Raw genomic sequence first — 24,201 nt, 5'->3', positions numbered from 1 at the left:
TGGCCTTAGCAAGGGCAGACGTGGGTGATGCCACCACCAGGGCCACAGGGCTCCACAAAGCCCCCCTGCCCCTGTAGGTCCTCACCACTCCCCAGTTCCCCACCCCACCCTCACCACACTCCCCGGCAGATCTCAGATAGAAAGTTCTGCTGGGAAAAAGCCAAGCTCACCTTGGCAGCCAGAACCATATGGCTGGAGTCTGATCCGACCGGGAAGATTTTGCAAGGGCTCCCGGCAGGGGTGGAAGCAGGGGCGTGGGCCCCTGTGAGACAGCTTCCTAGCTGGGCAGTCGCTTGGGGCTGTGGAGGGCACTGACCCCCGCCTGCTGTCTCTCTACCTGTGTCCCTGCCTGAAGGCTCTGACCCCAGACCTGCCCCATGTCTTGCTGGCCTCAGCTGCAGCCCCAGTGCAGAGACCCTCTCCCCCCACGATCCCTTACCCCTGAGAGCAGGAACAGAGGGCGGCCAGGTCAGCTTAGAACCTGTGATCCTCCATGGTGGGCTGTGGCTGTGGCCATGGTGTGGGCCTGTACCCCGTGCAGGGTTGGCTCCCTGATAGCATTCAGGCACTGCCTTCCACTCAGCAAAGCAGGTGCCCATGGCAGCAGGACAGTGGCTGCCTCCAGGCTAGTCCAGGTGGTGGGAGGTGGCATCTGGGACTTACCTGGCTGAGGCCGGGACCTATTTGCTCCAACCCAGGTGGGCAGCGAGTCTCCAGTATGGGGGCCCTGGGCTGCAGCCGGCCCCTCCCCCGCTTCCCCACCTGCCTGGCCCTGCCCAGCCCAGATGTGGTAGGGTCTCCTTCTGGTGGAGATTCGAAGAACTGCAGGACTCCAGAGAGCAAGCAGCCCCCCAAGTTGGACAGAGGTGGACCCGGGGTGCTAGGGTCTGTGATCTTCCTGCCTATGATGTTGGCCTCAGTTCCCACAAGGAGAAGACGCTGAGCTGGGTCGGACCCAGGGCTGCTACAGTAGTTCTTGCCCCAGGCCCAGGCAGTGGCCCCCACTCTCTGTGCCAAGGACGGGTCGTGGGTCAAGGGTTAGAGGACAGGAGGGCGGGACAGTTGACCAGGCTGTGTGCAGAAGCAGGGACGTGGACCACAGTCCTCACCCAGCTCACCTGGGTGATGTATTGGCCCCTGGGGAACAGAGGTTCTCCAGGTCACCCTGGGGGACGGGGTGGGGTGGGGACCAGCGTGCCAGGGAGTCCGCATCCTCTGGCGAGAGTCTGGGGTCACTGGGCAGGCCTCCTAGGGGCTGCCTGCCAGGCTGGGTAGTCTGGATTGTTAGGACAGGGCCCTGGGGCGGGGACAGGCTATAGGGGATGATAATCTGATTCTTGACTCATTGCTGGGTACCTGGGGCCCCGAGAATCATCTCAATGACTGTGTTGCTTTACCTGTCGTGAAAGGTACTTTTTACCTCACCAAAAACACAAGCCAGTGTGCAGAGAGTGGCCCTGGGCTCGAGGGGCAGGGCAGGGCCACCCCCACAGCCAGGTGGGTGCCCAGGGGTGGGGGAACCCACAGAGATGGTGGCTGCACCCAGCTGGGCCCTGAGGCCCTCCCCTCCCTCGGCGACACCGTAACCAGAGACAGGCAGGACCACGTCTGCTCTCCATGCTCTTTAATGAGTGTCAGCAGCCCCTGCCGGCGCCCTGAGCTGAGTGGGGAGAGGGGTCAGCCAGGAGTGGGGTCATCAGGGGTGGGCACTGGGACAGGGGGCCGGGGAAGGTGGGGGAAGGTCTCCTCCTCGGCCGGAAGCAGCGCTGAGGGGACAGAGGGGGCCAGCTCCTCCGCTGACCCAGGGGGCGGCCTGGGGACCAGGCTCAGGGCCCCTGGGGGACGTACTGGTGGATCCAGTCCAGGTAGGAGGTGACGCGGGTGTAGATGCCGGGCCGGTTGGGCTTCGCGCAACCATCGCCCCAGCTGACCACCCCCGCCTGCAGCCAGGTGCCATTCACCTTGCAGACCAGGGGCCCTCCAGAGTCGCCCTGCGGGGTGGGTTGGGGGAGTCAGTGCGGCTGCAAAGCTGGGCGGTGGGGGCTGGGGGCGGGTGCTGACCCACCTGGCAGAAGTTCCTCCCGCTGTCCCCAGCACACAGCATGTCCTCCCGCACGATGGGGACGTTGTCCCCCGTGGACAGGCCAGAGTGGTACTTCCTGTCACAGACACTGTTCTCCACGACGGGCACCTTCACCTGCTTCAGGGGGAATGGGGGCGGCAGGCGCCCTGGGGGGAGGGGGCAGAGGGAGGCAGCATCAGGGGGAAGCAGGCGGTGGGGACCCTGGTCCCCAGAGGAAACACCAGAGCCTGGAGCCTGGCCCCGCCCCATCCTGGGGGCCCCGACACTCACTTCCATTGTCCACGTTGCCCCAGCCCGTCACCCAGCACTGCGTCCCCGGGGGAAAGGTCTCCGACTCAGGGGGCAGGGTGACCGGCTGGACGTGCCAGGAGATATTCACAAGCTTGTCCAGCTCCAGCAGGGCGATGTCCGCCCCGTTCTTAACGCTGTAGTAGTTGGGGTGGGGGATGATCCTGCTGATGGGCAGCAGCTGGTCCTGGTAATACAGGTGCTGCTCACGCAGCTGCACCCTGAAGTATGAGGGGCCATGGACTTCCCTGGGGACAGAGACGGGCCCCTACTCAGAGCTGAGCCACCCTCGGGACACCCAGGAGCCTGGGTGGAGCCCCAGGCGCACCCCGCCCGCAGACCCCCTGGAGACTCACGGTCCGACGCAGTGGGCTGCGGTCAGCACCCACTGGGGGTGGATCAGGGAGCCCCCGCAGTGGTGCCTCCAGTACCGACGGCTGACTCTCAGGCTCACCTGCCAGGGCCATCTGCTCCCAGGGGCCTCCTGCCCCCCGACGATGCCCGCGCGCTGCAGGGCCTGGCCTGGGGCCGGAGCAGGAAGCCTTCAACCTTGGGCTCCTCTGAACCCACCACCCGCCCCTGGGCTTGTGGGGGTGGGGGAGGGCAGAGACCCCGAGGGCCCGGGGTCAGGACTCACCAGGGGCTGCGGAGACCAGGCTCAGCAGGAGGGCGAGCGCCAGGAGATGGAGCATCTGGAAGGAGCAGGGAGGGGTCTGGGGGTAGATTCTGGGGGTGTGTGGTCTGGGGGTGTGCGGTCTGGGGGTGTGCGGTCTGGGGGTGTGGCGTCTGTGGTGAGGGGTCTGGGGGTGTGGAATCTGAGGGTGCAGGGGTCTGAGGGTGTGTTGTCTGGGGAAATGGGTGTGGGGTCTGGGTCTGGATCTGGGGTCTGGGGGTGTGGGGTGGGGTCTGGGGTCTAAGGGTGTGGGGTGTGGGGTCTGGGGTCTGGGGTGTGGGGTCCGGTGGCATTTGGCCCTTGATCAGGGGGTCTGTCCATGCCGGGGTTCTGGGGCCTCAGTGCTCGGCCAGCCAGCTGCACAGTGACACCCGGTGTCAGGGTCCTGCTGGGGGGCTCACCTTGGCAGGTCCAGGCTGCTCTTGCCCAGCCTGCTCTCTCTGCCCCTTTATCCTCACAGACAACGACAGGGTCAGAGGAGGGGGCGGGTCCTCCAATCCAGGGGAGTGGGGGAGGAAGTGGATGACTCAGACCAGAGCGAGTCCATCTGGTCAGGAAGGGGCCCTGCCGCCCCCGTTCACACCAGCAGACCCGATTCCTCCATGTGGTCCCATGTCCATCTCTGGCTGTTATCTGAGAACTTAACTCTACCATCAGGGGAGCCTTGTTATCTGGGGATCTGAGTGCCATCGCAGAGGGACAGGCCGAGGGATGTGACGGGGAGGGGACAGGAGAGGCCAGAGCCACCTTCCCTGGACGCTCCCCCACCAGGCCCAGCACCCCTGTCCCCCGCCTGCAGGCCGGGGTGAGCCCCATCCCTGTCCACCCACCCCACCTCCTCACTCTCCCCTGGGCCTGCTGCTCACCCGGTTCTGCAGCCCATCCGCCCTCCTCACCTCATGGCCTCCTGACCCCTGCCTCCCCTTCCCTACCATCCATGTGGCACCTCCTGTCCTGCTGGGACACCAGCCTGGCTCTGGGGCCCTCCTGTCCCTGGCTGGCTTTCTTGCACGCCTTAGGGGTGTACTCAGCTGGATTTCTCAGGTGAGCACCCCTCAAAACAGGCAGGGGCTGCCCAGGCCCCATCTCGGGCGTCCCTCCAGCAGACCCTGGTCATTGATTCTCCTGCCCCCACACCAGGCCTCCTGGGCCCTGGGAGGGGTGGCCTGGGCTCCAGTTCTCACCACCCCGGTGCCTCCCCGAAGGCCACCTTCCTAGGTGTATAGTCCCCGTGGGCTCAGAGCGTAGGTAGAGCCTCTATCGTCCTGATTTGTCAGCTGATCAAACGCGGAGTGCACACTGTTGGGCCAGGGCTCTGAGCCCAGGATTGGCGGGGAGGAGACAAGTCTGCCCCCCACTGCCTCTGTCCCCCACCGCCGTGGATCATCAAGCAGCTCCCCACCCAACCCCATGCCTCAGCTCCCCGACACCTAAGAAGGGGCCGCTGAGCTTTCTGGAGGACCCGCAGCCTGTGCTTAGGAGCTGGGCAGGGGGCTGGGGCAAGAAGGAGGGGCAGGAAGGTACCAGCCCCTCCCAGGGGCCTAATCAGCTCAGTCATCAGGCCCAGGCCAGGCAGAGGACGGTTAGGAAGGGGCTGCCCCAGGCTGGGCAGCTGGGGCTGTGCCCATCTGATCTGCGGTGGGGCCCACGGGACCCAGGGACGGGTGGGCACAGAGACGCCAGTCACAGGGCTGAGCTGAGCCTCAAACTCTATTCTGTATTTCTTTTTTTTAATGTAATTTTTTAGAACACGTTTAGATTTACAGAAAACTTTCCAAAGCGGTGTTGACGCACCCGTGAACTCCAGGGACAGTGACAGTGAGGCTCCTGGGTGCTCCCAGGGACACAGCTAGGGAACTGCACAGGGTCTCACACATGAGCACACACAGGCACACACATGCACACACGGACTGGCATGTGAACACAGACATGTACACACGTGCGCAAGGGATCACACACATGCACACAGGGGCTGATGCATGAGCACACACACGGGCTCACACCCCCTGTATTTACTGAACTGTATGGTTCAGTGTCTACACTGAAGCCACCAGCTTTCCCCAATCCCAGCTCCACACCTCGGGGTTTACTGCAGCCCCGTCTCCTATCTCCTGCCTTCTCCAGTGGGTAAAACCCAGTTCTGCCCCTAATCCATCGACTTATTTGGCCAATGCCCACATGTCCATCACCCTCCCATCTCCATTAGCCTTGCCTGAACACAAGCCCTTTTGCTCTGCTGGCACCCTCCTCTCTTTTCTGCAACACTGATCCCCTCTCGAGTGAGCGCCCACCCAACTGCCCAGCTCAGAGGAAGGGACACGGGGAGGCAGTGGGCAGAGCCCGGGGTGTCCCTGCGTTTCAGAGGGTGAGTGGCGGCATCTCCTCTGTGCACTTTCCTGATGAGGAAGAAGGTGCTTCACCTTTGAGGAAGCATCTACACAAGCTGTTGCCCCTTTAAATCAGTGGGGTGTCGTCTGAGGGGTTGTAAGCCTCCTCCTCTCCCCGCTTTACCTGGCCCTTGCCTCACAGATATCCTTCTCAGTGGGTGGGTTACACTTTCACTTTCTTAATGGTGTCTCTCAGAGTGTAAGTTTTCAATTTGGCAAGGTCCAGTTTCTTTTGACTCAGAAACTCACCAGCTCTTCTGTTTCTCTTGGTGGTTTCCGAGTCTCCTCGCCTTCCTCCAGGTCAGGGTTTCCCGCTATAGTTTCTCTCCCGTGTTTTACAGTTTTATTGTCTACACTGAGGCCTAGTGGCCACTGTGAACAGTTTCTCTGTGTGTGTTACAAGGCGAGCACCAAGGCTCACCTCTCTTCCCACACAGATGACACAGTTGTTCCAAACATGTGCTAGGAAGGTCCCCATCTCTGTCTCCTGAAAACAGGGGACTGTGTTTCTGAGTCTCTTTCCAGGCTACTGTCCTAACACTCTGGACATCACCCTGCACTGGTAACACCCTCTCGCGGCCACTGTGGGTGCCTGGCATCCCGTGTGTGGGTGACTCAGCAGCTCAGGGCTGCTGCCACTTTTCCCTGTAGAGCTCCCCCCGACCCGAGCCTCCCCCGCTGCCCTGCAGACCACCAGCCAGGATGACCTGACCCAGAAGGCAGCCCCTATAGACCGGCTGGACATGCTGCGTCCCCTGGACCCCCAGGAAGGTCGGGCAGGTGAGCCCAGGCTTGGGAAGTGGAGGACAGGGACTCCTCGGCTCTCTGGCCTCCTGGTCCTCACCCCATTCTGCCCACAGGACAACCTAGTGGACCTCTGGTCAGCCAGTACCTTACTGCAGGTGAGCTGGGTGAGGGCTGTGGCTGTCCTGACTGGCCCACATCACGGGCTCTCCAGGCTTCCTGCTCTCTGACCCTCGACCCATGACCCCTCCCTGGCAGGGAGAGCACAGGCCATAGGCTGGGCCTGGGGCAAGAAGCACTGGGTCCAGTCCACCTCAGCGTTTCCTCCTTGTGGGAACTAAGGCCACGGTCACAGACAGGAGAGTCCGTAGACCCCAGTGCTCCAGGTCCAGCTGTGCTCCCCACGCCCTCCTCAGAGGTCCCAGCCCAGAGCCACAGCTGCAGTCAGACCTCCACTCTGAGACCGCGAACTGGTAGGCAGGTCAGGGATGGCTGGTCAGCTGGTCCCTCCTGACACACACTCCCCAACTCCAATCTCCTCCACACTGCCCTGTCACTCCCAAGGACCACCCCCGGGGAGACCTGCCCCCAGGTCCATCATCCCCGGGGCAACAGGCCTCTCACCCGGGGTGGCCCAGCCCCACTTTCTCTGCATCACCCTGTCCTTAGCAGACTGAGGCTCTCAGGGCATCCCCCAGGCTCCTCCCTGGAGCCTGCCTCCTCCTGTCCTTTCTCACTTCAGGTCCCACCTCAGGCCAGTGGCTTGCGATAACTGGGGAGGCAGGACCCCCATCCCTGGCCCCAAAGACCACAGCCTCAGACAGAGACTTCCCCTGGGGCTACCCTAGGGGCTGAATGCACTGACCAGCTTCACTCATCTCTTATTCATTCCGCAGTTAGAAATCCACAGGAAGCTCAAGAGGCCACTGGTTTAGGGCTCTTGAGGACAGGATGCCATCAGCCAACAGCATCGCTTCTCCAGCTGGTGGGACACATGGGATGCATCCTTGCAACACCGGGAAGTGCATCTCAGAACCTTGCAAACTTGACCCCCAACATGATCGCCCAATTTATATCGCATTTTCGTTATTGCTGCTGCTGCTGTTGCTAAGTCACTTCAGTTGTGTCCGACTCTGTGCGACCCCAGAGACGGCAGCCCACCAGGCTTTCCCGTCCCTGGGATTCTCCAGGCAAGAACACTGGAGTGGGTTGCCATTTCCTTCTCCAATGCATGAAAGTGAAAAGTGAAAGTGAAGTCACTCAGTCGTGTCCGACTCTTCGCCACCCCATGGACTGCAGCCTACCAGGCTCCTCCGTCCATGGGATTCTCCAGGCAAGAGTACTGGAGTGGGGTACCATTGCCTTCTCCGATTTTCGTTATTAACTAGGTAGAATCTCTTTAGGTTAAAAATTAAACATTTCTTCATTGAATTATTTATTTATTTGGTTATTACTGATTTTGTACAAGGGGCTTAAACTTATTGCTGAGTTTCAAGAGGAGGAGGTGGTCTTTATGAACTAAGGATACTCAGTTCAGAAGGTCTTCGGGAGGACTCACGTGGGGTCTGTCCACACCTTCCCATCACCTAGCCTCGCCCACATCCCAGGCCTGACCAGGTATTGGTCCAATGTTAGCCAATCAGAGTAAGCACATGCTTAAGCTGCTGATTGGCCCTCTTCCCAGGGCTAAGCCAATCAGAGCCTCCTTTGCAGGTAAGGCTCTCCGGGGCTCCCTAAGCCTTGCCTGGTCCCCTAGCAGGCCCTGGGCACCAGCATGTCACTGTTGTCCCTGCTTCCCCCCCTCCCCTACCCCTGACCGTGGGCTCCTAGAGTTCCTTCTCCATTAACCTGCTGCATGGACCCGGATGCAGCACCTGGAAGCCCTGGAATGAATTGTTGACAGAATAAGTGACCAGGGTCGGCTGGAGGGACGCCTGAGATGGGGCACGGGCAGCCTGTCTTCCTGCCTGTCTCCAGGGGTGCCGACCCCCAGAAATCCAGCTGAGTACACCCCTAGGGCGTGCAAGAGAGCCAGCCAGGGACAGGAGGGCCCCAGAGCCAGGCTGGTGTCCCAGCAGGACAGGAGGTGCCACCTGGATGGTGGGGAAGGGGAGGCAGGGGTCAGGAGGCCATGAGGTGAGGAGGGCGGATGGGCTGCAGAACCGGGTGACCAGCAGGCCCAGGGGAGAGTGAGGAGGTGGGGTGGGTGGACAGGGATGGGGCTCACCCCGGCCTGCAGGAGGGGGACAGGGGTGCTGGGCCTGGTGGGGGAGCGTCCAGGGAAGGTGGCTCTGGCCTCTCCTGTCCCCTCCCCGTCACATCCCTCGGCCTGTCCCTCTGCGATGGCACTCAGATCCCCAGATAACAAGGCTCCCCTGATGGTAGAGTTAAGTTCTCAGATAACAGCCAGAGATGGATATGGGACCACATGGAGGAATCGGGTCTGCTGGTGTGAACGGGGGCGGCAGGGCCCCTTCCTGACCAGATGGACTCGCTCTGGTCTGAGTCATCCACTTCCTCCCCCACTCCCCTGGATTGGAGGACCCGCCCCCTCCTCTGACCCTGTCGTTGTCTGTGAGGATAAAGGGGCAGAGAGAGCAGGCTGGGCAAGAGCAGCCTGGACCTGCCAAGGTGAGCCCCCCAGCAGGACCCTGACACCAGGTGTCACTGTGCAGCTGGCTGGCGGAGCACTGAGGCCCCAGAACCCCGGCAGGGACAGACCCCCTGATCAAGGGCCAAATGCCACCGGACCCCACACCCCAGACACCACACCCCACACCTGCAGACTCGCACCCCAAGACCCCTCCCTGCTCCTTCCAGATGCTCCATCTGCTGGCGCTCGCCCTCCTGCTGAGCCTGGTCTCCGCAGCCCCTGGTGAGTCCTGACCCCGGGCCCTCGGGGTCTCTGCCCTCCCCCACCCCCACAAGCCCAGGGGCGGGTGGTGGGTTCAGAGGAGCCCAAGGTTGAAGGCTTCCTGCTCCGGCCCCAGGCCAGGCCCTGCAGCGCGCGGGCATCGTCGGGGGGCAGGAGGCCCCTGGGAGCAGATGGCCCTGGCAGGTGAGCCTGAGAGTCAGCCACCAGTACTGGAGGCACCACTGCGGGGGCTCCCTGATCCACCCCCAGTGGGTGCTGACCGCAGCCCACTGCGTCGGACCGTGAGTCCCAGGGGGCCTGTGGGTGGGGTGCGCCTGGGGCTCCACCCAGGCTCCTGGGTGTCCCGAGGGTGGCTCAGCTCTGAGTAGGGGCCCGTCTCTGTCCCCAGGGAAGTCCATGGCCCCTCATACTTCAGGGTGCAGCTGCGTGAGCAGCACCTGTATTACCAGGACCAGCTGCTGCCCATCAGCAGGATCATCCCCCACCCCAACTACTACAGCGTTGAGAACGGGGCGGACATCGCCCTGCTGGAGCTGGACGAGCCCGTGAGCATCTCTTGTCATGTCCAGCCGGTCACCCTGCCCCCTGAGTCGGAGACCTTCCCCCCGGGGACGCAGTGCTGGGTGACGGGCTGGGGCAACGTGGACAATGGAAGTGAGTGTCGGGGCCCCCAGGATGGGGCGGGGCCAGGCTCCAGGCTCTGGTGTTTCCTCTGGGGACCAGGGTCCCCACCGCCTGCTTCCCCCTGATGCTGCCTCCCTCTGCCCCCTCCCCCCAGGGCGCCTGCCGCCCCCATTCCCCCTGAAGCAGGTGAAGGTGCCCGTCGTGGAGAACAGTGTCTGTGACAGGAAGTACCACTCTGGCCTGTCCACAGGGGACAACGTACCCATAGTGCAGGAGGATAACTTGTGTGCTGGGGACAGCGGGAGGGACTCCTGCCAGGTGGGTCAGCGCCCGCCCCCAGCCCCCACCGCCCAGCTTTGCAGCCGCACTGACTCCCCCAACCCACCCCGCAGGGCGACTCTGGAGGGCCCCTGGTCTGCAAGGTGAATGGCACCTGGCTGCAGGCGGGGGTGGTCAGCTGGGGCGATGGTTGCGCGAAGCCCAACCGGCCCGGCATCTACACCCGCGTCACCTCCTACCTGGACTGGATCCACCAGTACGTCCCCCAGGGGCCCTGAGCCTGGTCCCCAGGCCGCCCCCTGGGTCAGCGGAGGAGCTGGCCCCCTCTGTCCCCTCAGCGCTGCTTCCGGCCGAGGAGGAGACCTTCCCCCACCTTCCCTGGCCCCCTGCCCCAATGCCCACCCCCGATGACCCCCCTCCTGGCTGACCCCTCTCTGCTGACCCCTCCCTGCCCTGAACCCCTGCCCCAGCCCCCTCCCCACTCAGCTCAGGGCGCTGGCAGGGGCTGCTGACACTCATAAAAAGCATGGAGAGCAGACGTGGTCCTGCCTGTCTCTGGCTGCGATGTCGCCGTGGGAGGGGAGGGCCCCAGGGCCCGGCTGGGTGCAGCCACCATCTCTGTGGGTCCCCCATCCCTGGGCACCCACCTGGCTGTGGGGGTGGCCCTGCCCTGCCCCTCGAGCCCAGGGCCTCTTCTCTGCTCCCTGGCTCATGCCATAGAGCACATGTGTCTTGCGGGGCAGAGGGTCCGCTGCTGTTGTCAGGTAGCCCCCAGGGGACCGCCCCCACAACTGTCCCGGTTCATCTCGGAGACATGCCTGGGCCCCTGCCTCCCAACTGTCTTCACTGGGACTGTGTTCCTGCTTACGCACAGGCTGCTCTTGCTGTCAGCATCCTAGCGCTGTCTCCTCATTGGCTGTTGTGTCTGGAGCAGATTCCCTACAACCCCTTGGCAACGCTATATCATCTCCAGAAAGGCTGGTCCCCTGTCTCCTCCCACCTGTGGGCATCACAGCGCTTCCCTCATCACTGCAGCCCCTGAACCTTCTCCTGGCCCAGCGGCGCCCTTCCTGGTTACACCCTACTTTACCAGGAACCTTGCTGATTCAGCAAGATCCCTGCCCTTAGTACCTGATCACCCTTGATATCTGATCAGAACCCTCACTCCCCACCCAAGGTTTCATCTCCCTGGGCTGTGTCAGGAGCCTCTTTAGGTTGGTTTAACCAGAATTCCCCCAGACATGCTGTCTCTGCCTAGAAATGCTCCATCCATCAACCCCTTGCTCCCTGACCCTCAATCCCCACTTGCTTCCTTCAGACTGGAGCCCAGTCTGTACTGGGGTCTCTGCTCCCTTGTTGCTCTGGTTTTCTTTGAATCCAACATCTTGACACAATGTGAGACATACCCTGGAAACAAACTTGAGACCTAACCTATCATGTCATTGAAGTGTAATAATGTAAACATGATGCAAGATACATAATATAATATATGTGATACACAAGATATAAAAGAAAATGTATCATACACTACATTGTGAGGCTTGCCCACAATGTAAGGGGTTTGCCTTAGGGCAGGTCTGCGCTTAGGTGGCGCTAGTGGTAAAGAATCTGCCTGCCGATGCAGAACGTAAGGGACACAGGTCCCATCCCCGGGTTGGGAAGATCCCCTGGAGGAGGGCATGGCAACCTACTCTAGTATTCTTGCCTGGAGAATCCCATGGACAGAGGAGCCTGGTGGGCTGCAGTCTGTGGGGTCACAGAGGGTCAGACACAACTGGAGCCACCTAGCACGCATGCACGCATACTACGTCGAGGGAGTAAAGGCATAATCAATACTCAGTGTTTTAAATCATTGTAAGGAGTAGCATTCTTTGACTGCTTCATTTTGTAGATAGCATTTATTTCATTGCTGGGGTGCAGGTTTTGCCTTAGGGCAGCTCTGTGTTTCCCTGGCAGGGAGGCTTGGAGTCCTTAGGTTCTTCCCGTCATTTTGAGGTTTTTGATGAAATGACTGCATTAACACTTTCGCAGTTGCTGAAAATTGTTTTCGTTGGCTTTGTACAGTTGAAGGTGTTTGTATTTACACATTGAAGATTTGAACTGTCACACATGCACACACATACACGCACGCACATACGTGTGTGTACTCACACATGCGGACATACTTTGACATTAATCCTCTAGGACTGATTTCCACATCAGGTGAGGTTCCAGAACCACGGTGACAAGACTGCCTTTGCATTTTCCAGTCCTTTCCTGCCCTGCCAGCCTCGGGCCCTGCAGCTCCGCCAAGGCTTGGGGGCCTAGGGGCACTGGGGTCCACCTTGCAGAGCCCCAGAGGTCAGGCCCTGGTCTGCAGCCAGACTCCCAACTTCTGACTCTGACTTGAAGCCACACACTGGGGGAGGTGCCAAAGCTGCTCATTCTCCATCTTAGTCTCAAATCATTTTTAATCATAAATGTAGCACGTCTATGTCTCAGCTCCCCAACACCTAAGAAGGGGCCGCTGACCTCAAGCATCTTGGAGGACCGACAGCCTGCACTTAGGAGCTGGGCAGGGGGCTGGGGCAAGAAGGTGGGCAGGAAAGTCCTGGCCCTTCCCAGGGTCCTAATCAGCTAAGTCATCAGGCCCTGTCCGGACAGAAGACAGTTAGGAAGAGGCTTCCCCAGGCCGGGTAGCTGGGGTTGTGCCAATCTGATCTGTGGTGGGGCCCACGGGACCCAGGGACGGGTGGGCACAGAGACACCAGTCACAGGGCTTGAGCTGTCTCCATGGGGCTCAGTCTGGGCCTCAAAACTACACCTTCCTGAGGAACCCCAAAGACTAGGGTCCTGGAGGATAGAGAAGGGGAGACAGTGTGCCCTGCAGGAACCAGAAGGGCTTCCTGGAGGGGGTGGCACTGGCTCCAATCCCTGCCCAGTTGGAGAAAAAATTCTTTGCAGCCAAGATGCTTGGGGTCTGACCTAGCCCTGCTGAGTCGGCCACTTGCTGCCACGTGACAGTGTCCACATGGGGACAAAGGGAGGTGACAGGTCCTCCCTGCCTCCCTGCAGGAGGAGGGAGCTCCCCAGGCCACACGGCAGACAGCAGAGATGTGGGCTCTCAGGGCCTTTTTCCAGGGATGGGACGCCAAGGGCAGGCCAGCTGTGCAGCTGCAGGAATCCAGGCTCTCCGCCACAGGTTTTAGGTTTGCTAGGGGATGGGGTCCTGGCAGGCTTTCGGCAATAACCCTGGACCCCTCCAGTGAGGAGACAGGCCTTCCCAGACCGGGACAGGCAGCAGCAGCGGAGCCTGCCCTCCACACAGGCGGCCTCTGAGACGCGGACAGGAAGCAGGGTTCCACCAGGCAACTCCAGGGCCACAAGACGCCCTCCAGGCCCCTTCCGGCCGTGTCTGCACCCAGAAGCTGGGGCCCTGCCTGCTCCTCCCCCTCTCCGGACAGAGGGAAGTCCCCTCGGACCCTCTTCCTAGCCAGGGCGTGGTTGGAGGGCAGGCAGGAGGAGGGGCTGGGAGCGCCTTCCCAGCTGGGCTCCCTGGACCCAGTCTGCGCCAGGAGCCACTCAGGGCCACCCCCTCCTTTGCCGACGGCCAGGACGGGAGGGTCTGGGGCATGGACGTAGGTCCGCTGGGCTCTCTGCTCCCTCCTTCTGGCTGGACAGTGAGACTTGGACTGGGGGTCTAGGGCACGGGTGACTTGGAGTCACATCACTGCTCACACCCTGCAGCCTGGATGGGCCAAGCCGTTGATGGGCTCACTCTGTGGGTGTCCCTGTGCAGAGAAGGGCCTGACTCATGCAGAGACTCAAAAAGAATGAAAAAGTCATTACCTGCCTTTTAAACGAGACACTGCCAGTTATGTAGCCTTCCCAGACCAGGGTGAGCCTCAGGCCACTGCTCTGAGACCAAACACTATCCACAGCCTTCCCCACCTCCCCCACCTCAGACACCCCCAAACCAGGGGTGCAGAGCCCCCCTGGGGATGTCCGCTTAGGACATGTGGTCCTGCAGCCCCCACTGCCATGACTGTTCAAATGAACAGGCCAGAGGAGCAGGCTACCAAGCATTTGGTGTTAGCATCAGGGTGTTGGCCGCCCCCAGTCCCCCAGGCCCCCAGGGCCCCCGAGGCCACCCGCAGGGCCCAGCAACTTTGTGCTTCCCTCCTGACCCAGCTCTTTGCTTTAAACAAGTCAAGCCGGCTGCATGCCCCGGCTGTCTTCCATCCTGGTCACGTGGGGGTCAGGGTGGAGAGCGGGACAGGCGGGGACAGGCGGGACAGGGAGCCAGAGCAGGGAAGGGCCCCACAGAAATGGGCAGCTCGGAGGAGATGATGGGAGAAGGGCAGGCCATGCCCCGGGGAGGGGTCAGCCCCCGAGCAGGTGTCTCGGCAGGAGGCCGAGGCGCGGATCCAGGGCTGGCAGGTAGAGACATTGGCGCACACGCCCGGGTGGCTGGGCTCAGCGCAGACCCCACTGAAGCTCACCACTGCCACCTGTGCCCAGCGCTGGTCCTGGAGCGGGCAGACCAGGGGACCTCCAGAGTCACCCTGGTAGAAGCAAGAAGAGCAGACAGGTCCGGGGGCTCTCTGGCCGAGGCTGACTTCAGGGAGTACAGGGACCGAGAGGGGCTGGGTGCCGGGGCAGGGGACGGGGGCACACAAGCAAGCTCTTTGGGGCTCCAGGTGTCCATGCAGCAGCTTCATCCTTGATCTGTCCTGTTGGCAGCCCTGCGTATCAGCTCTATCTGCCTCTTTTTTTTTTTTTTTTTTTGAGGCCTCTGAGGCTCAGAGAGGTTAAGAAACTCCCTAAAGATCACACAGCTAGGTTACAGCATCACTGAGATTCAGTTACTTTATTATTATTCCAAGCCTGGATGCTTCCCCTGATGCATGCTGCCTCCCTTACAAGTCACATGGCCTCTCTGAGCCTGGATTCTGACCCTCTGCGTCTTTGCAGCACCCGCTCACCTCCCTGCGGCAGCTGGAGCTCGAGTTCTCTGGCTGTTTATTGTCAGGTTGACTCCAGACTCATTCTTGTAACAAGCATCCATCGAGCTCCAGCTGCACCAGACGCCGTTCCACCTCGGGGGCGAGGCAAAGCCCTCCACCTCGTGGAGCGAGATGATGATGTCTCTCCCTGCCCCAAGTCCAGGACCCAGCCTGCCTCTTGGGGTCACTTAGGATAAAAGGGGACCTGGGGAGCCTGGCTAAGCACGGAGCAGGCATGTCACAGACTCCCTACGAACGGGGCTCTGCTTCCTCACCTCACTGTGCTGAGCAGGAAACAGGCCCGGAGGGGTCCGGTGGCTCCCCAGGCCCAATGAAGGACCAGGGCAGGAGTGCCAATGGGGGTCTGAGCTTGCAGAAGCCCTTCTGGCCCTGGCAGTGGCCAGCACCCAGCATCTCCTTGGTGACGGGCTCCAAGCAGGAGAGCCTGCGGCAGCTCTGCAGGCTGACAATGTGCACGTCCACCTCCTGAAGCCTATGGGGCTCTGGCAGGGCCACTGCAGGAGGCTGGGCATCAGGGAGGGAGGAGGGGCCCGTGGGTGGGGAGTACAGCCATGCCTGCCCTCGGGGGTGAGCCCCGCCCCGCACGGTGAGGCCGATACCTGACCCAAGTGGTCAGCGAGGTGAGTGGTGTGCAGGACCAGGTGCTCAGGGACAGGGATGCCAAGAGAGGCCACGAGTGACCCGTCACCCCTGCACGTGGCCTGCTCCACCTCGGGGCCGCCCCTTCCACCCCCGCCCCTGGTTCCTCACCCACCATCCTGCCTGATGTCCCCCCAGCCGGTGAGCCAGCAGAGGGTGCCCGGTGGGAAGGAGGAGCCTGCCGAGGCCAGAGGGATGGGCCTGACGGTTTGGGAGACGGGCACAGCGGAGCCAGCTTCAGCAGGCACATTCCCGTTGAAGGAGGGGTGTCAGATGACGCAGAGCACAGCCACGAAGACAGCCTGGGGGGCTGGTGTGCAGGACAGATGCTCCCAGCTGGACGGTCAGGCTCACAGAGCTGTGCGGGAAGTGGGGGCACATGATGGGGCGTGAGGAGGGAGAGTCTGGTGGCGTTGGCGCCATCAGAACTGGCTTCTGGGGGTGAGGGCCATGTGCTTGGGGGCTTCGTTCAGACCCTCTCTGCTCAGCCCTGACCCACGGGGCTGGCCACATCTGGGAGGAGACAAAGACTCCAGGGTCCACTCCAGCCATGAGGTTAGATGATTCATCTTTGTGCAGAGCCCCACATGAGGCGGGGCCTTGCTGCCAGGGGCAGAAAGGACTGGCCCCCACTCTTCCCAGGCCAGGCGGACAGCGAGGCAAGTGGTGCCCAGACGGCAGAAGCTGAGGCTGGCAGTGGGCGGCACACAGGTTCTGTGCCAGGAGGCAGGCAGGCGGCTGGCCGGAGCTCAGGGGCTCCAGGTGCAGCTGCGGGGCGGGGGGTGGCGGATGGCCCCTTCCCAGTGTTTGAGGACAGCTGAGCTGAGCCCTCTGGCAGGTAAGACACTGACCTGAAACGGGTCAGGACAGGGTCCCCTGAGGAGAGCAGTGTGCAAAAGCACACACAGGCAGGAATTTTTTTTATATATACACTCATTTTTGTTTATGTGGCTGCGCTGGGTCCTAGCTGCAGCGTGTGGGATCTAGTCCCCTGACCAGGGACAGAACCCGGAGTAACAGGGGCGGAGGCATCACGCAGCCCCAGTGAGAGGGAAGCAGGACTCACCTGCAGACGCAGTGGGCGGCGGGCAGCACCCACGGAGGCTGATGAGGCTGCCCCCGCAGACGTGGCGGCCCTGCTCTCTCGGGCTGACCTGCCAGGGCCACTGCGGGGGGACTCCTCGGTGCTCCTGACAACCCGGGCCTACGGGACGAAGCTGCTCGCTGGTCGAGGGGTGGGTGAGAACGCTCACAGTCAGCCCAGCAGCCCCCAGGTGGCCCCTCTGCAATAACAGGGCCTGGGGTGGGGCCAAGGTGGCTGCCCTCCTGAGTAGCTCTAGACTCCTGCCTGTGACCAACTTTCTGAACCACAAGCAGCCGCCCCCTGAAACTTTCCACGGTAAAGGGCTCAGTACTTCAGTTTGTGTGACTAAACTTTTCACCTAATTTTAATCAATTTAGACATAAGTGGGCCCCGTGGGTAGTGAGTGGCTCCCAGGCTGGAGACTGGGGAGGCCTCAGTCCCCCTGCTGGGACGAGAGGAGGGTCTCCTGGGTGTTGTTCTGAGGTTTCAGTGAGAAGGCCTGGGGGTGAGAATGGCTCCACTGGGTTCTGCGTCTCTCTGCTCCTGAGCCAGCTGAGCAGCCTCAGGGAAGGACTTCGAAAGTTATCAAAGCGGCAGGACCTGAGTGTTCTCACACAGACCCACCAGGCACAGGTGACGGCCTTCAAGAACCAGTGGGCGTGGGGGAGAAGGGCTAGTTAAGGACTTTGGGAAGGTCACGTGCACACTGCTATCTTTAAAATGGATAACCAACAAAGACCTACTGTAGAGCACAGGGAGCTCCGCTCATGTTGCATGCCAGCCTGATGGGAAGCGGGGTTTGGGGAAGGATGGATACATGAGTCCCTTCACTGTCCACCTGAAATTATCACAACAGTGTTAATTGGCTACATCTTAATACAAAATGCTTCTTGGTGTTAAAAAAAATAAAATTGGAAAAAAAAAACTGGTGGTCTTGGAAGTGACCCCACACATATCTCCCAGGGGTGGAGCCAGGAAGAAAAGCTAGATGTTGTGAGGGCCCAGGACAGACCTCAGAGCGAGCGGGATGCGTGTGGCCGGAGCCCTGCCTCGCTGCTGGGGAACACCCAGCCCACAGGAGCCGCAGCCTGCCCAGAGGGCCGGGGCCTGGGCTCTAGGGCGGCAGGACGCCTGCCTGGGCTCTCACCCCTGTCTCCCAGGAAGGGAAGCCCCAGGAGTGCCAGACGGAGCCACACCTGCGGGTGGAGGCAGGGGGACTGAGCGCCAGCACCTGGGAGGGCAGGGGCGGCCCCGGCCTCTCCCCGAGGCCACCGCCCGGGGTGCTGCCCAGGGCCTGGGCGCCGCCGCTCACGAACCCCCACCAGAAAGACCAGGGGTGCTGGAGAGCCCGGCCCAGAGACCTGCTGTGGGGCCACAGCACCACAGTCCCAAGAGGCCTGCGCCCCTTGCCCTCTTGAGACCCCCTCACCTGGAGGGACGCCTGCCAAGGGCCAGCAGCAGCTCCAGCCTCTCCTTCTGCCCTGGCCCCATCTGACACGGGCTTCGGGGCACGGGGTCTGGCAGCCAGCGGCAGCCAGGACTGATTCTGGGCAAGCCTCCCTCCCTGCCAGGCTGGGTTGTAGATAAGAAACATGCTCCCCGCCCCCCTGCCCGCTGCTGCGTGGGCCCTGCGGCAGGGTGAGGGGGAATCCAGGAGAATCCCAGGCATGACCTTAAGGGTCTGCCTGGTCCGGGCGCCAAGCAAACCGGAGGAGGAGGGCGCGTTCTGGGAGCACCTGGCCCAGAAGCCGCATCCCTGACAACTTGAGCAGGCGCCTGTGACTCAAGAGCCTCCCTCATCTCTGGGCGCCTTGGCCTTCGCTGCCCTGCCTGGACTTGCCCTTGCGGCCCTTCAGCCAAGAAGACAGTGGGCAAGACGGGGAAGGGGCCCTGTCCCTGTCCCTGGCCACTTCCCACCGCTGCCAAGGGGGAGAGAGGAGGTGCAGGCTGAGGACCACGTCTGCCAGGACCCGCAGCTCCCCTAGGGGGCCGTGGGACCTGCTCTGGGCACCCCAGGAAAGCATGCCAACCTTTGCCCCTTCCCACTGCTTGGGTCTTGCTCCCACCTGCCCCCACTACTGTCCCGGGGTCGAAGGGTCACCTCCGTTGAGACCCTGGTGCTTTGCTCGCCTACAGGCAGCTGGGACTGGTTCCCACCCAGAGACAGACCCTGCGGGAGCCAGTCCCTCACCTGAGCGATCCCCAGGGGAGCTAACATCTCCCCAGAGAAAAGGCAGTCATGTCATACCCGGGTCACATTCACATGGCGACTGGCTAATTCAGAGAACAGAGGCTGCCTCACAGGAGAAAGGGGTGGGTGGATGGGTGTCCGGGGGTGGGTGTGACACCAAGTCAAAATCGTTTGACTTGGATAAATTCCCTTTGGAACCACGCACAGTGTCATGTGGTGAATTCTGGGACAGGTGGACCAAGCTGGGGGCTGTGGCTTCAAGGTAGAGCTGACGCTGAGATCCCTGCTGTTCTCTGCCAAGCCAGGGTGGGCATTGGTCCCAGGAAGGGCACTGGTCCCAGCTCAGCCCTCTGCCCTCAGGGCTCGGGACACCTCCCCCAGGGGAAGCCATGCCATCCTGGTCAGTCCCAGCACCCCCGGTCACTCCTCGTGGCCTTCAATCAAGTAGAGGCCTGGGGCCCTCTCCCTTGCCCCCTCCACCACCACCAGCATCTCCCTGCTGCCTCCTCCAGGGTCAGGGGAGCCCTGGACACTGAAAGACCAGAATAGAAGGTCAAGGGCAGGGCCCAAGCGGCGAGTCTGGGAAGAAGAGGAGGAGGTCAGGTCCTCCAGGCTGGCCTAGGTTGAGGCCAGGGGACTGAGTCAGGGGAAACTCAGGATTTGCTGCTAGGTGCTCCAGGGTGCTAGGTCCCCAGAGTGTCACACGGGGCCCAGCCAGAGCCCCAGCTGGGCACCCCTGCAACTGCTGGAAGTCTCTCACCCTGCAGATGGGAGGCCGTGGGGTCACCCTGAGACAGGAAGGGTGGCTGTGTGGTGCAGCTGCAACAGAGTGGGCAGGACCGGGTGGGTATCTCACAACAGGAGACAGGAAACAGACCAGCGAGTGCCCGGTCGGGCACCTGGGAGGGAGTCTTACTGCGGAAGGAGCACCAGCATTCAGAGCCCCAGGAAGGGAGGCGTTTACTTTCCTTAATTCTGACCAATGCGCCCTTTTCTTTAATAATTAAAGCAGGTGCACAATGTGTGTTTGATGGCCACAAACAGCCTGAGAGTTAAGTTAGCATAAGATCGAGTTCAATCATGTATAAGACAGAACGACTTCCCCAGACCCCAATAAGTGAATACTTCTTCCATCCTGGGTCAACAAAATGTATTCCACTTGAGGATTTGGTTGTAAATCCTACAGCACCTTACAACCAACTGTTAGTTCACTTTTTTAAGCGTCAAAGAGTTTAGTGATCACTTTTTATTCCCTCAGCCTGTCATCAAGACATTCAGATCAGCTTGTCCTGCTGACACCTATGGTGATCACCACTTAGGCGCATCGACCTTGGACCCAATTTCACCGATCAGGCTCCTGTCATTGCTGCTACAAAAATGGGCAGGTCCTCCAATTGGCACAGAGTCTAAACAGTCAGCTGTCTGCCCAGTTTGTTTTCAAGGACTAGGAATCAGCTGTGTCCAGTTTGAGCTCAAGCCAGTTAAAACTAATTAGGACCCAGAACACTGTAACTGGGCCCCAAACTTCATCCTCAGAGCCCTTGGGTCCCACAGGGAGAGGGGCCAGAATCCATTCTGGACAGACGCCTCATTCTGTTCAGGAGAAGCTGGCTCTTCACATGGGTCCTGAGAGGCCTGGCCGGGGGGAGTCAGCTGGAGGCTGAGCAGCGTGAAGACGTGGACCTGGACACCCCTCCCGCTGGGCCCCCCTGCCGGGGCTGTCTCCGCACCCCAGGCCCCTTACTCCTCCAGTGTCACCTAGACGCACCTCCGAACCCCAGAGACCAGCTGTCCAAGGGGGCCCACAGGACACATCCCGTAAGAAACAGCTGTAGTCGTGAGAGATGCCAGCGGGGACCCCATTCTCCTGGCGCGGGTGTCAGGTGAGGAGGGGTAGGGAGGGGTGGGGAGGGACGTGTGGACTGAGGCCGCAGGGTCTCAGAGAAGCAGGCAACAGACGGCGGTGGCGGGAGGGGGAGAAGCCGAGGATACCTCCCCAGGAGGTGGGCCCACCCTGCTCCCCGCCAGCTGTGCCCAGGGAGCCCACCCAGAGATCCCCCACCCCCACCCCGGTCAGATCAAGCACACACAGCCTGGGAGCAGCTCTGCACAGTTTAATGAGGCTCACGTCACAGACAGCTGACTGCCGGCCTCTCCCTTCTACACGGTGCCCCCTTCTGGAGCCCCTGCCTTCTCCCCAGGACCACCAGGGGCCCCTGAGCGAAGAAGATTGGGGGTCTCCAGGTCTAGGGCCCTGGGGACAGTGGGACATACTGGCGGATCCAGGACATGTAGCTGGTCACCCGGGTGTATACCCCAGGGAAGTCGGGGAGCGCACACTTGTGGCCCCAGCTGACAACTCCCACCTGGACCCAGGAGCATTTCCAGAGGCACACCAGGGCCCCCCCGGAGTCACCCTGTGGGAAAACACCACTCAGTAAGCACTTCCCATGTCCCTAGGCAGTGGGGCTGGCGGGTCCCCTGCTCAGGGGTTGGGGGGACAGATTAGAGGGTGAGTCCGGGATCCCACCTTGCAGGAATCCTGGCCCTTGCTCCCGGCACACAGCATGTCATCCTTGATTGGCTTGGTGCTGTTTTCAAGTTTCTGATAGTGTTGGTTACAAACCTGGTTCCCCACGATGGGCACCTCCACCTCCTGCAGGTGGTAGGGAGGGGGCAGGGGCGCTGCGGGGAGAGGCTGGGTGAGCTCCGTGCTGGGGAGGGGCTCCCCTCGGTCTGCGGGGGGCCTGGGGACCCACTGCCAGTCCGACCCTGGGATCTAGACCCAGCGCCCCTGATCTTGGACTCAGTGTCCCCACAGCCATGAATTCGGGGTCTGATCACATGATTCTCAAACGTCTAGGTGCCCCTGCAGCATGGAGGAACCCTGACCTTGGCGGGTCGCCCACGCTCAGTGACCCAGACCTCCTCCCCATGACCTGATGACCTCCTTGTGTGCTCAGGCTGAGAGGGTCAGAGCCCAGGACAGCTGGGGCAGAGTCTGACCAGAACCCAGAGTTAGTGGCCCACCCCTGAGATTGTTCCAAAAGGTTCCCGTCCAGAACCACACAGAATACCCCTCCCTGGGGTCCAAAGGTCTGCAGAGTGAGCTGCTTTCCCTGAAGACCCAGCCTCCCCAGTTCCTCATCCTTCGCCTCAAGTCTCCCCAAACCTACAGTGAACCGTGACTTTGCCCCAGCCGGACACCCAGCACATCTTCCTCTCAGGGACCGTCAGTGAGGCAGGCGGGAGAGAGACCACCTGGACGTGAGAGGAGAGGCTCACAGGGGCCTCCAGCCTCAGCAGGGCGATGTCCGCCCCACCCTCAGCAGACAGGATTTGGTCGTAATCGGGGTGTTGGACAATCTTGGACACTTTGGTCAGCTCGTCATGGTCATAGAGTCTCAGCTGCCCAACTTGGACCCTGATGGTAGAAGCCTTCTGGCTTTTCCTGGGGAGAGGGACCGGGAGCCACTCAGAGGAGGCTGGGGACCCCCAGAGCTGGGGAGGGGCCCCTGGACACCCACACACACCTCCCCCAGCCCCCTCTGCTCCCCACCCTCCTTGCAGCCAGCCACAGGGACAGGGACATAGAATACTCACGGCTTAACACAGTGGGCAGCAGTCAGCACCCACTGGGGGTGAATGAGGGAACCCCCACAAAAGTGTATCCATAGGCCAGCTGTCCTATTGTAGAACCTCAGGCTCACCTGCCACAGGTAGCTCCTGGCCGAGACATCGCACCCCCCCACGATGCCTACCAGCTCACGTCCTGAGCCGGGGCCTGGGGAAGCAATGTAAGGAGCCATCAGGGACCCAGACAATGGCCTTCCCAGGCAAAGCTGTTCAGAAGCGGGGAGGCCCCTGCCCCCCAGATGGGCTAACCCTGGGTGCAGAAATGGGTCCTGGGATCCTCAGGGCACTACGTGGGGTGTGAACTCACCCAGGGTCACGGGCACGGAGTGCCCCAGGCAGGGGAGGGTCATGACCAGAAGCCACAGCATGTGCAGGTGGTCTTGAGGGGCAGCTGGACCCCCAGCACCAACTTCGGGAAGGGTGGCCTGAGGCTCCAGCTGGTCTGGACAGGAGGGTGGCCTCCTCCAAGCTGCTTCCACGTCTCTGCCCCCGGTTCCCCCAGGGCCCCATTTATCCCCCTCAAACAGGAAGTGGGCACAGGGCTGTGTGCTGTGGCCAGGTCGGTCCTCTACCCGTGGGGGCCAGGGACCGGGGCCAGTTCAACTCAGCCTCCTCCAGCAGGGGGTGGGGGCAGGGGCCCGGGCAGGGGAAGAAGCGAGAGCCCGGAGCCCCCGGCCCAGGTGGGCCCCGTTGGGAGGGACACTCGGTGGGCAGGGAGGAGGGAGACGACTGAGGGGCGCTGGCCGGCTGCTGCCCCAGGGGGTCCTTAATCGGAGGCGGGGTGGTGAGGCCAGGCCCTGCTCTTCTGGGTACCGGCCACCCCCAGGGACCGAGGGCTGCTCTCCAGCCTGGAGCCCAGCGCCTGGGCTGATGACCCTCCTGACGTCTCTCCCAGACCCTGAGGGCTAACAGTTACTGATGCCCATGGAGGCTCCAGAGCCAGGACAAAGGAGCATTCCAGCACTGAGAGTGTGGGCCGGGCGCCCATGGGAACCCTGGGGACCCGGGCATCTCCGGGGGTATGTGGTCTCAGTGCTGCCCTGACCATAGCCTCTGAAGGCAGGATGGGTCTTGGGGCATGGTGGGTAGAGGGTCAGCTCAGGGCCTGTTTGTTCTCAGGTTTGAGATCGGGAAAGAATTGGAGGATGAGGGGTGAGGGTTTCCCTGGGCCCCTCCCTGGTCCCGGTTCCCAACCCCTTGGAAGCTGGCACCTCTCTGCCTGGACCCACTTGCGAGGTGTCTTCTAGGAGAGTCTGGGGTCCAGAGGGACCCCTGTGTGTGGGGAGGGGTGTGCATTTGAGAGAAGTCAGCCAGACTCAGGAGGGCCGGAGGTGTTTCTCCCAGTTCTCCAGGGAGCCCGGGTCCCCTTTGTGGCCTGAGTGATATCCCCTGCATTCCTGTGTTAAAGCCCTGGCCCCCATTCCTCAGGATGTGACTGTATTTGGAGAGGGGGTTGTTAGAGAGGTCATCAGGGGGACGGTCTAATCAACATGGCAGGTGTCCTTAGGAGAAGGACACAGACACGCATGGAGAGACCTCGGAGGACCCGGGCAGAAGGTGCCGTGTGTAGGCCGAGGACAGAGGTCCCCGGAGGACCAGCCTTGCCCCAGCAGGTCTCCACATCCAGCACCGGGACTGGGAGGAGACACGCTCCTGCCTGATCTGCGGGGCTTTGCCCAGCCCGGGTTGCCT

General features: G+C 61.6%; 3 protein-coding genes across 4 annotated transcripts; 1 reads left to right on the top strand and 2 right to left on the bottom strand.

Moving 5' to 3' along the window:
• Positions 1-1,607: 1,607 nt before the first annotated feature.
• LOC113883727 (tryptase-2-like) lies at positions 1,608-3,464 on the bottom strand. Its single transcript, XM_027527670.1, has 6 exons — positions 3,446-3,464; positions 3,009-3,063; positions 2,728-2,893; positions 2,354-2,619; positions 2,066-2,229; positions 1,608-1,991 (listed from the first exon to the last, which is right to left on the bottom strand). The coding sequence occupies exons 2-6, from the start codon at positions 3,061-3,063 to the stop codon at positions 1,827-1,829; spliced, it is 816 nt and encodes a 271-aa protein (XP_027383471.1). The 5' UTR covers positions 3,446-3,464; the 3' UTR covers positions 1,608-1,826.
• Positions 3,465-8,745: 5,281 nt separating this feature from the next.
• LOC113883734 (tryptase-2) lies at positions 8,746-10,495 on the top strand. Of its 2 annotated transcripts, none has more exons than XM_027527676.1 (6): positions 8,746-8,806; positions 8,996-9,050; positions 9,160-9,331; positions 9,439-9,704; positions 9,829-9,992; positions 10,067-10,495. In XM_027527676.1, exons 2-6 carry the CDS (start codon positions 8,996-8,998, stop codon positions 10,229-10,231), a joined length of 822 nt encoding a protein of 273 aa, XP_027383477.1. In that variant the 5' UTR covers positions 8,746-8,806; the 3' UTR covers positions 10,232-10,495. The 2 variants fall into 2 exon arrangements, with proteins under 2 accessions (XP_027383477.1, XP_027383478.1); XM_027527677.1 differs by having other exon boundaries at positions 8,750-8,806; positions 9,166-9,331; positions 10,067-10,491.
• A 10,491-nt stretch (positions 10,496-20,986) lies between these two features.
• On the bottom strand, positions 20,987-22,877 carry LOC113884026 (mastin-like). The gene is made up of 5 exons (XM_027528327.1): positions 22,817-22,877; positions 22,477-22,657; positions 22,050-22,324; positions 21,404-21,558; positions 20,987-21,290 (listed from the first exon to the last, which is right to left on the bottom strand). Exons 1-5 carry the CDS (start codon positions 22,875-22,877, stop codon positions 21,120-21,122), a joined length of 843 nt encoding a protein of 280 aa, XP_027384128.1. The 3' UTR covers positions 20,987-21,119.
• Positions 22,878-24,201: the final 1,324 nt, after the last annotated feature.

The sequence above is a fragment of the Bos indicus x Bos taurus genome, chromosome 25, assembly GCF_003369695.1.
Source record: "Bos indicus x Bos taurus breed Angus x Brahman F1 hybrid chromosome 25, Bos_hybrid_MaternalHap_v2.0, whole genome shotgun sequence".
Classification (NCBI taxonomy): domain Eukaryota; kingdom Metazoa; phylum Chordata; class Mammalia; order Artiodactyla; family Bovidae; genus Bos; species Bos indicus x Bos taurus.
Note: the sequence above shows the minus strand (reverse complement) of the source record. Positions and strands in the feature narration are given on the sequence as shown.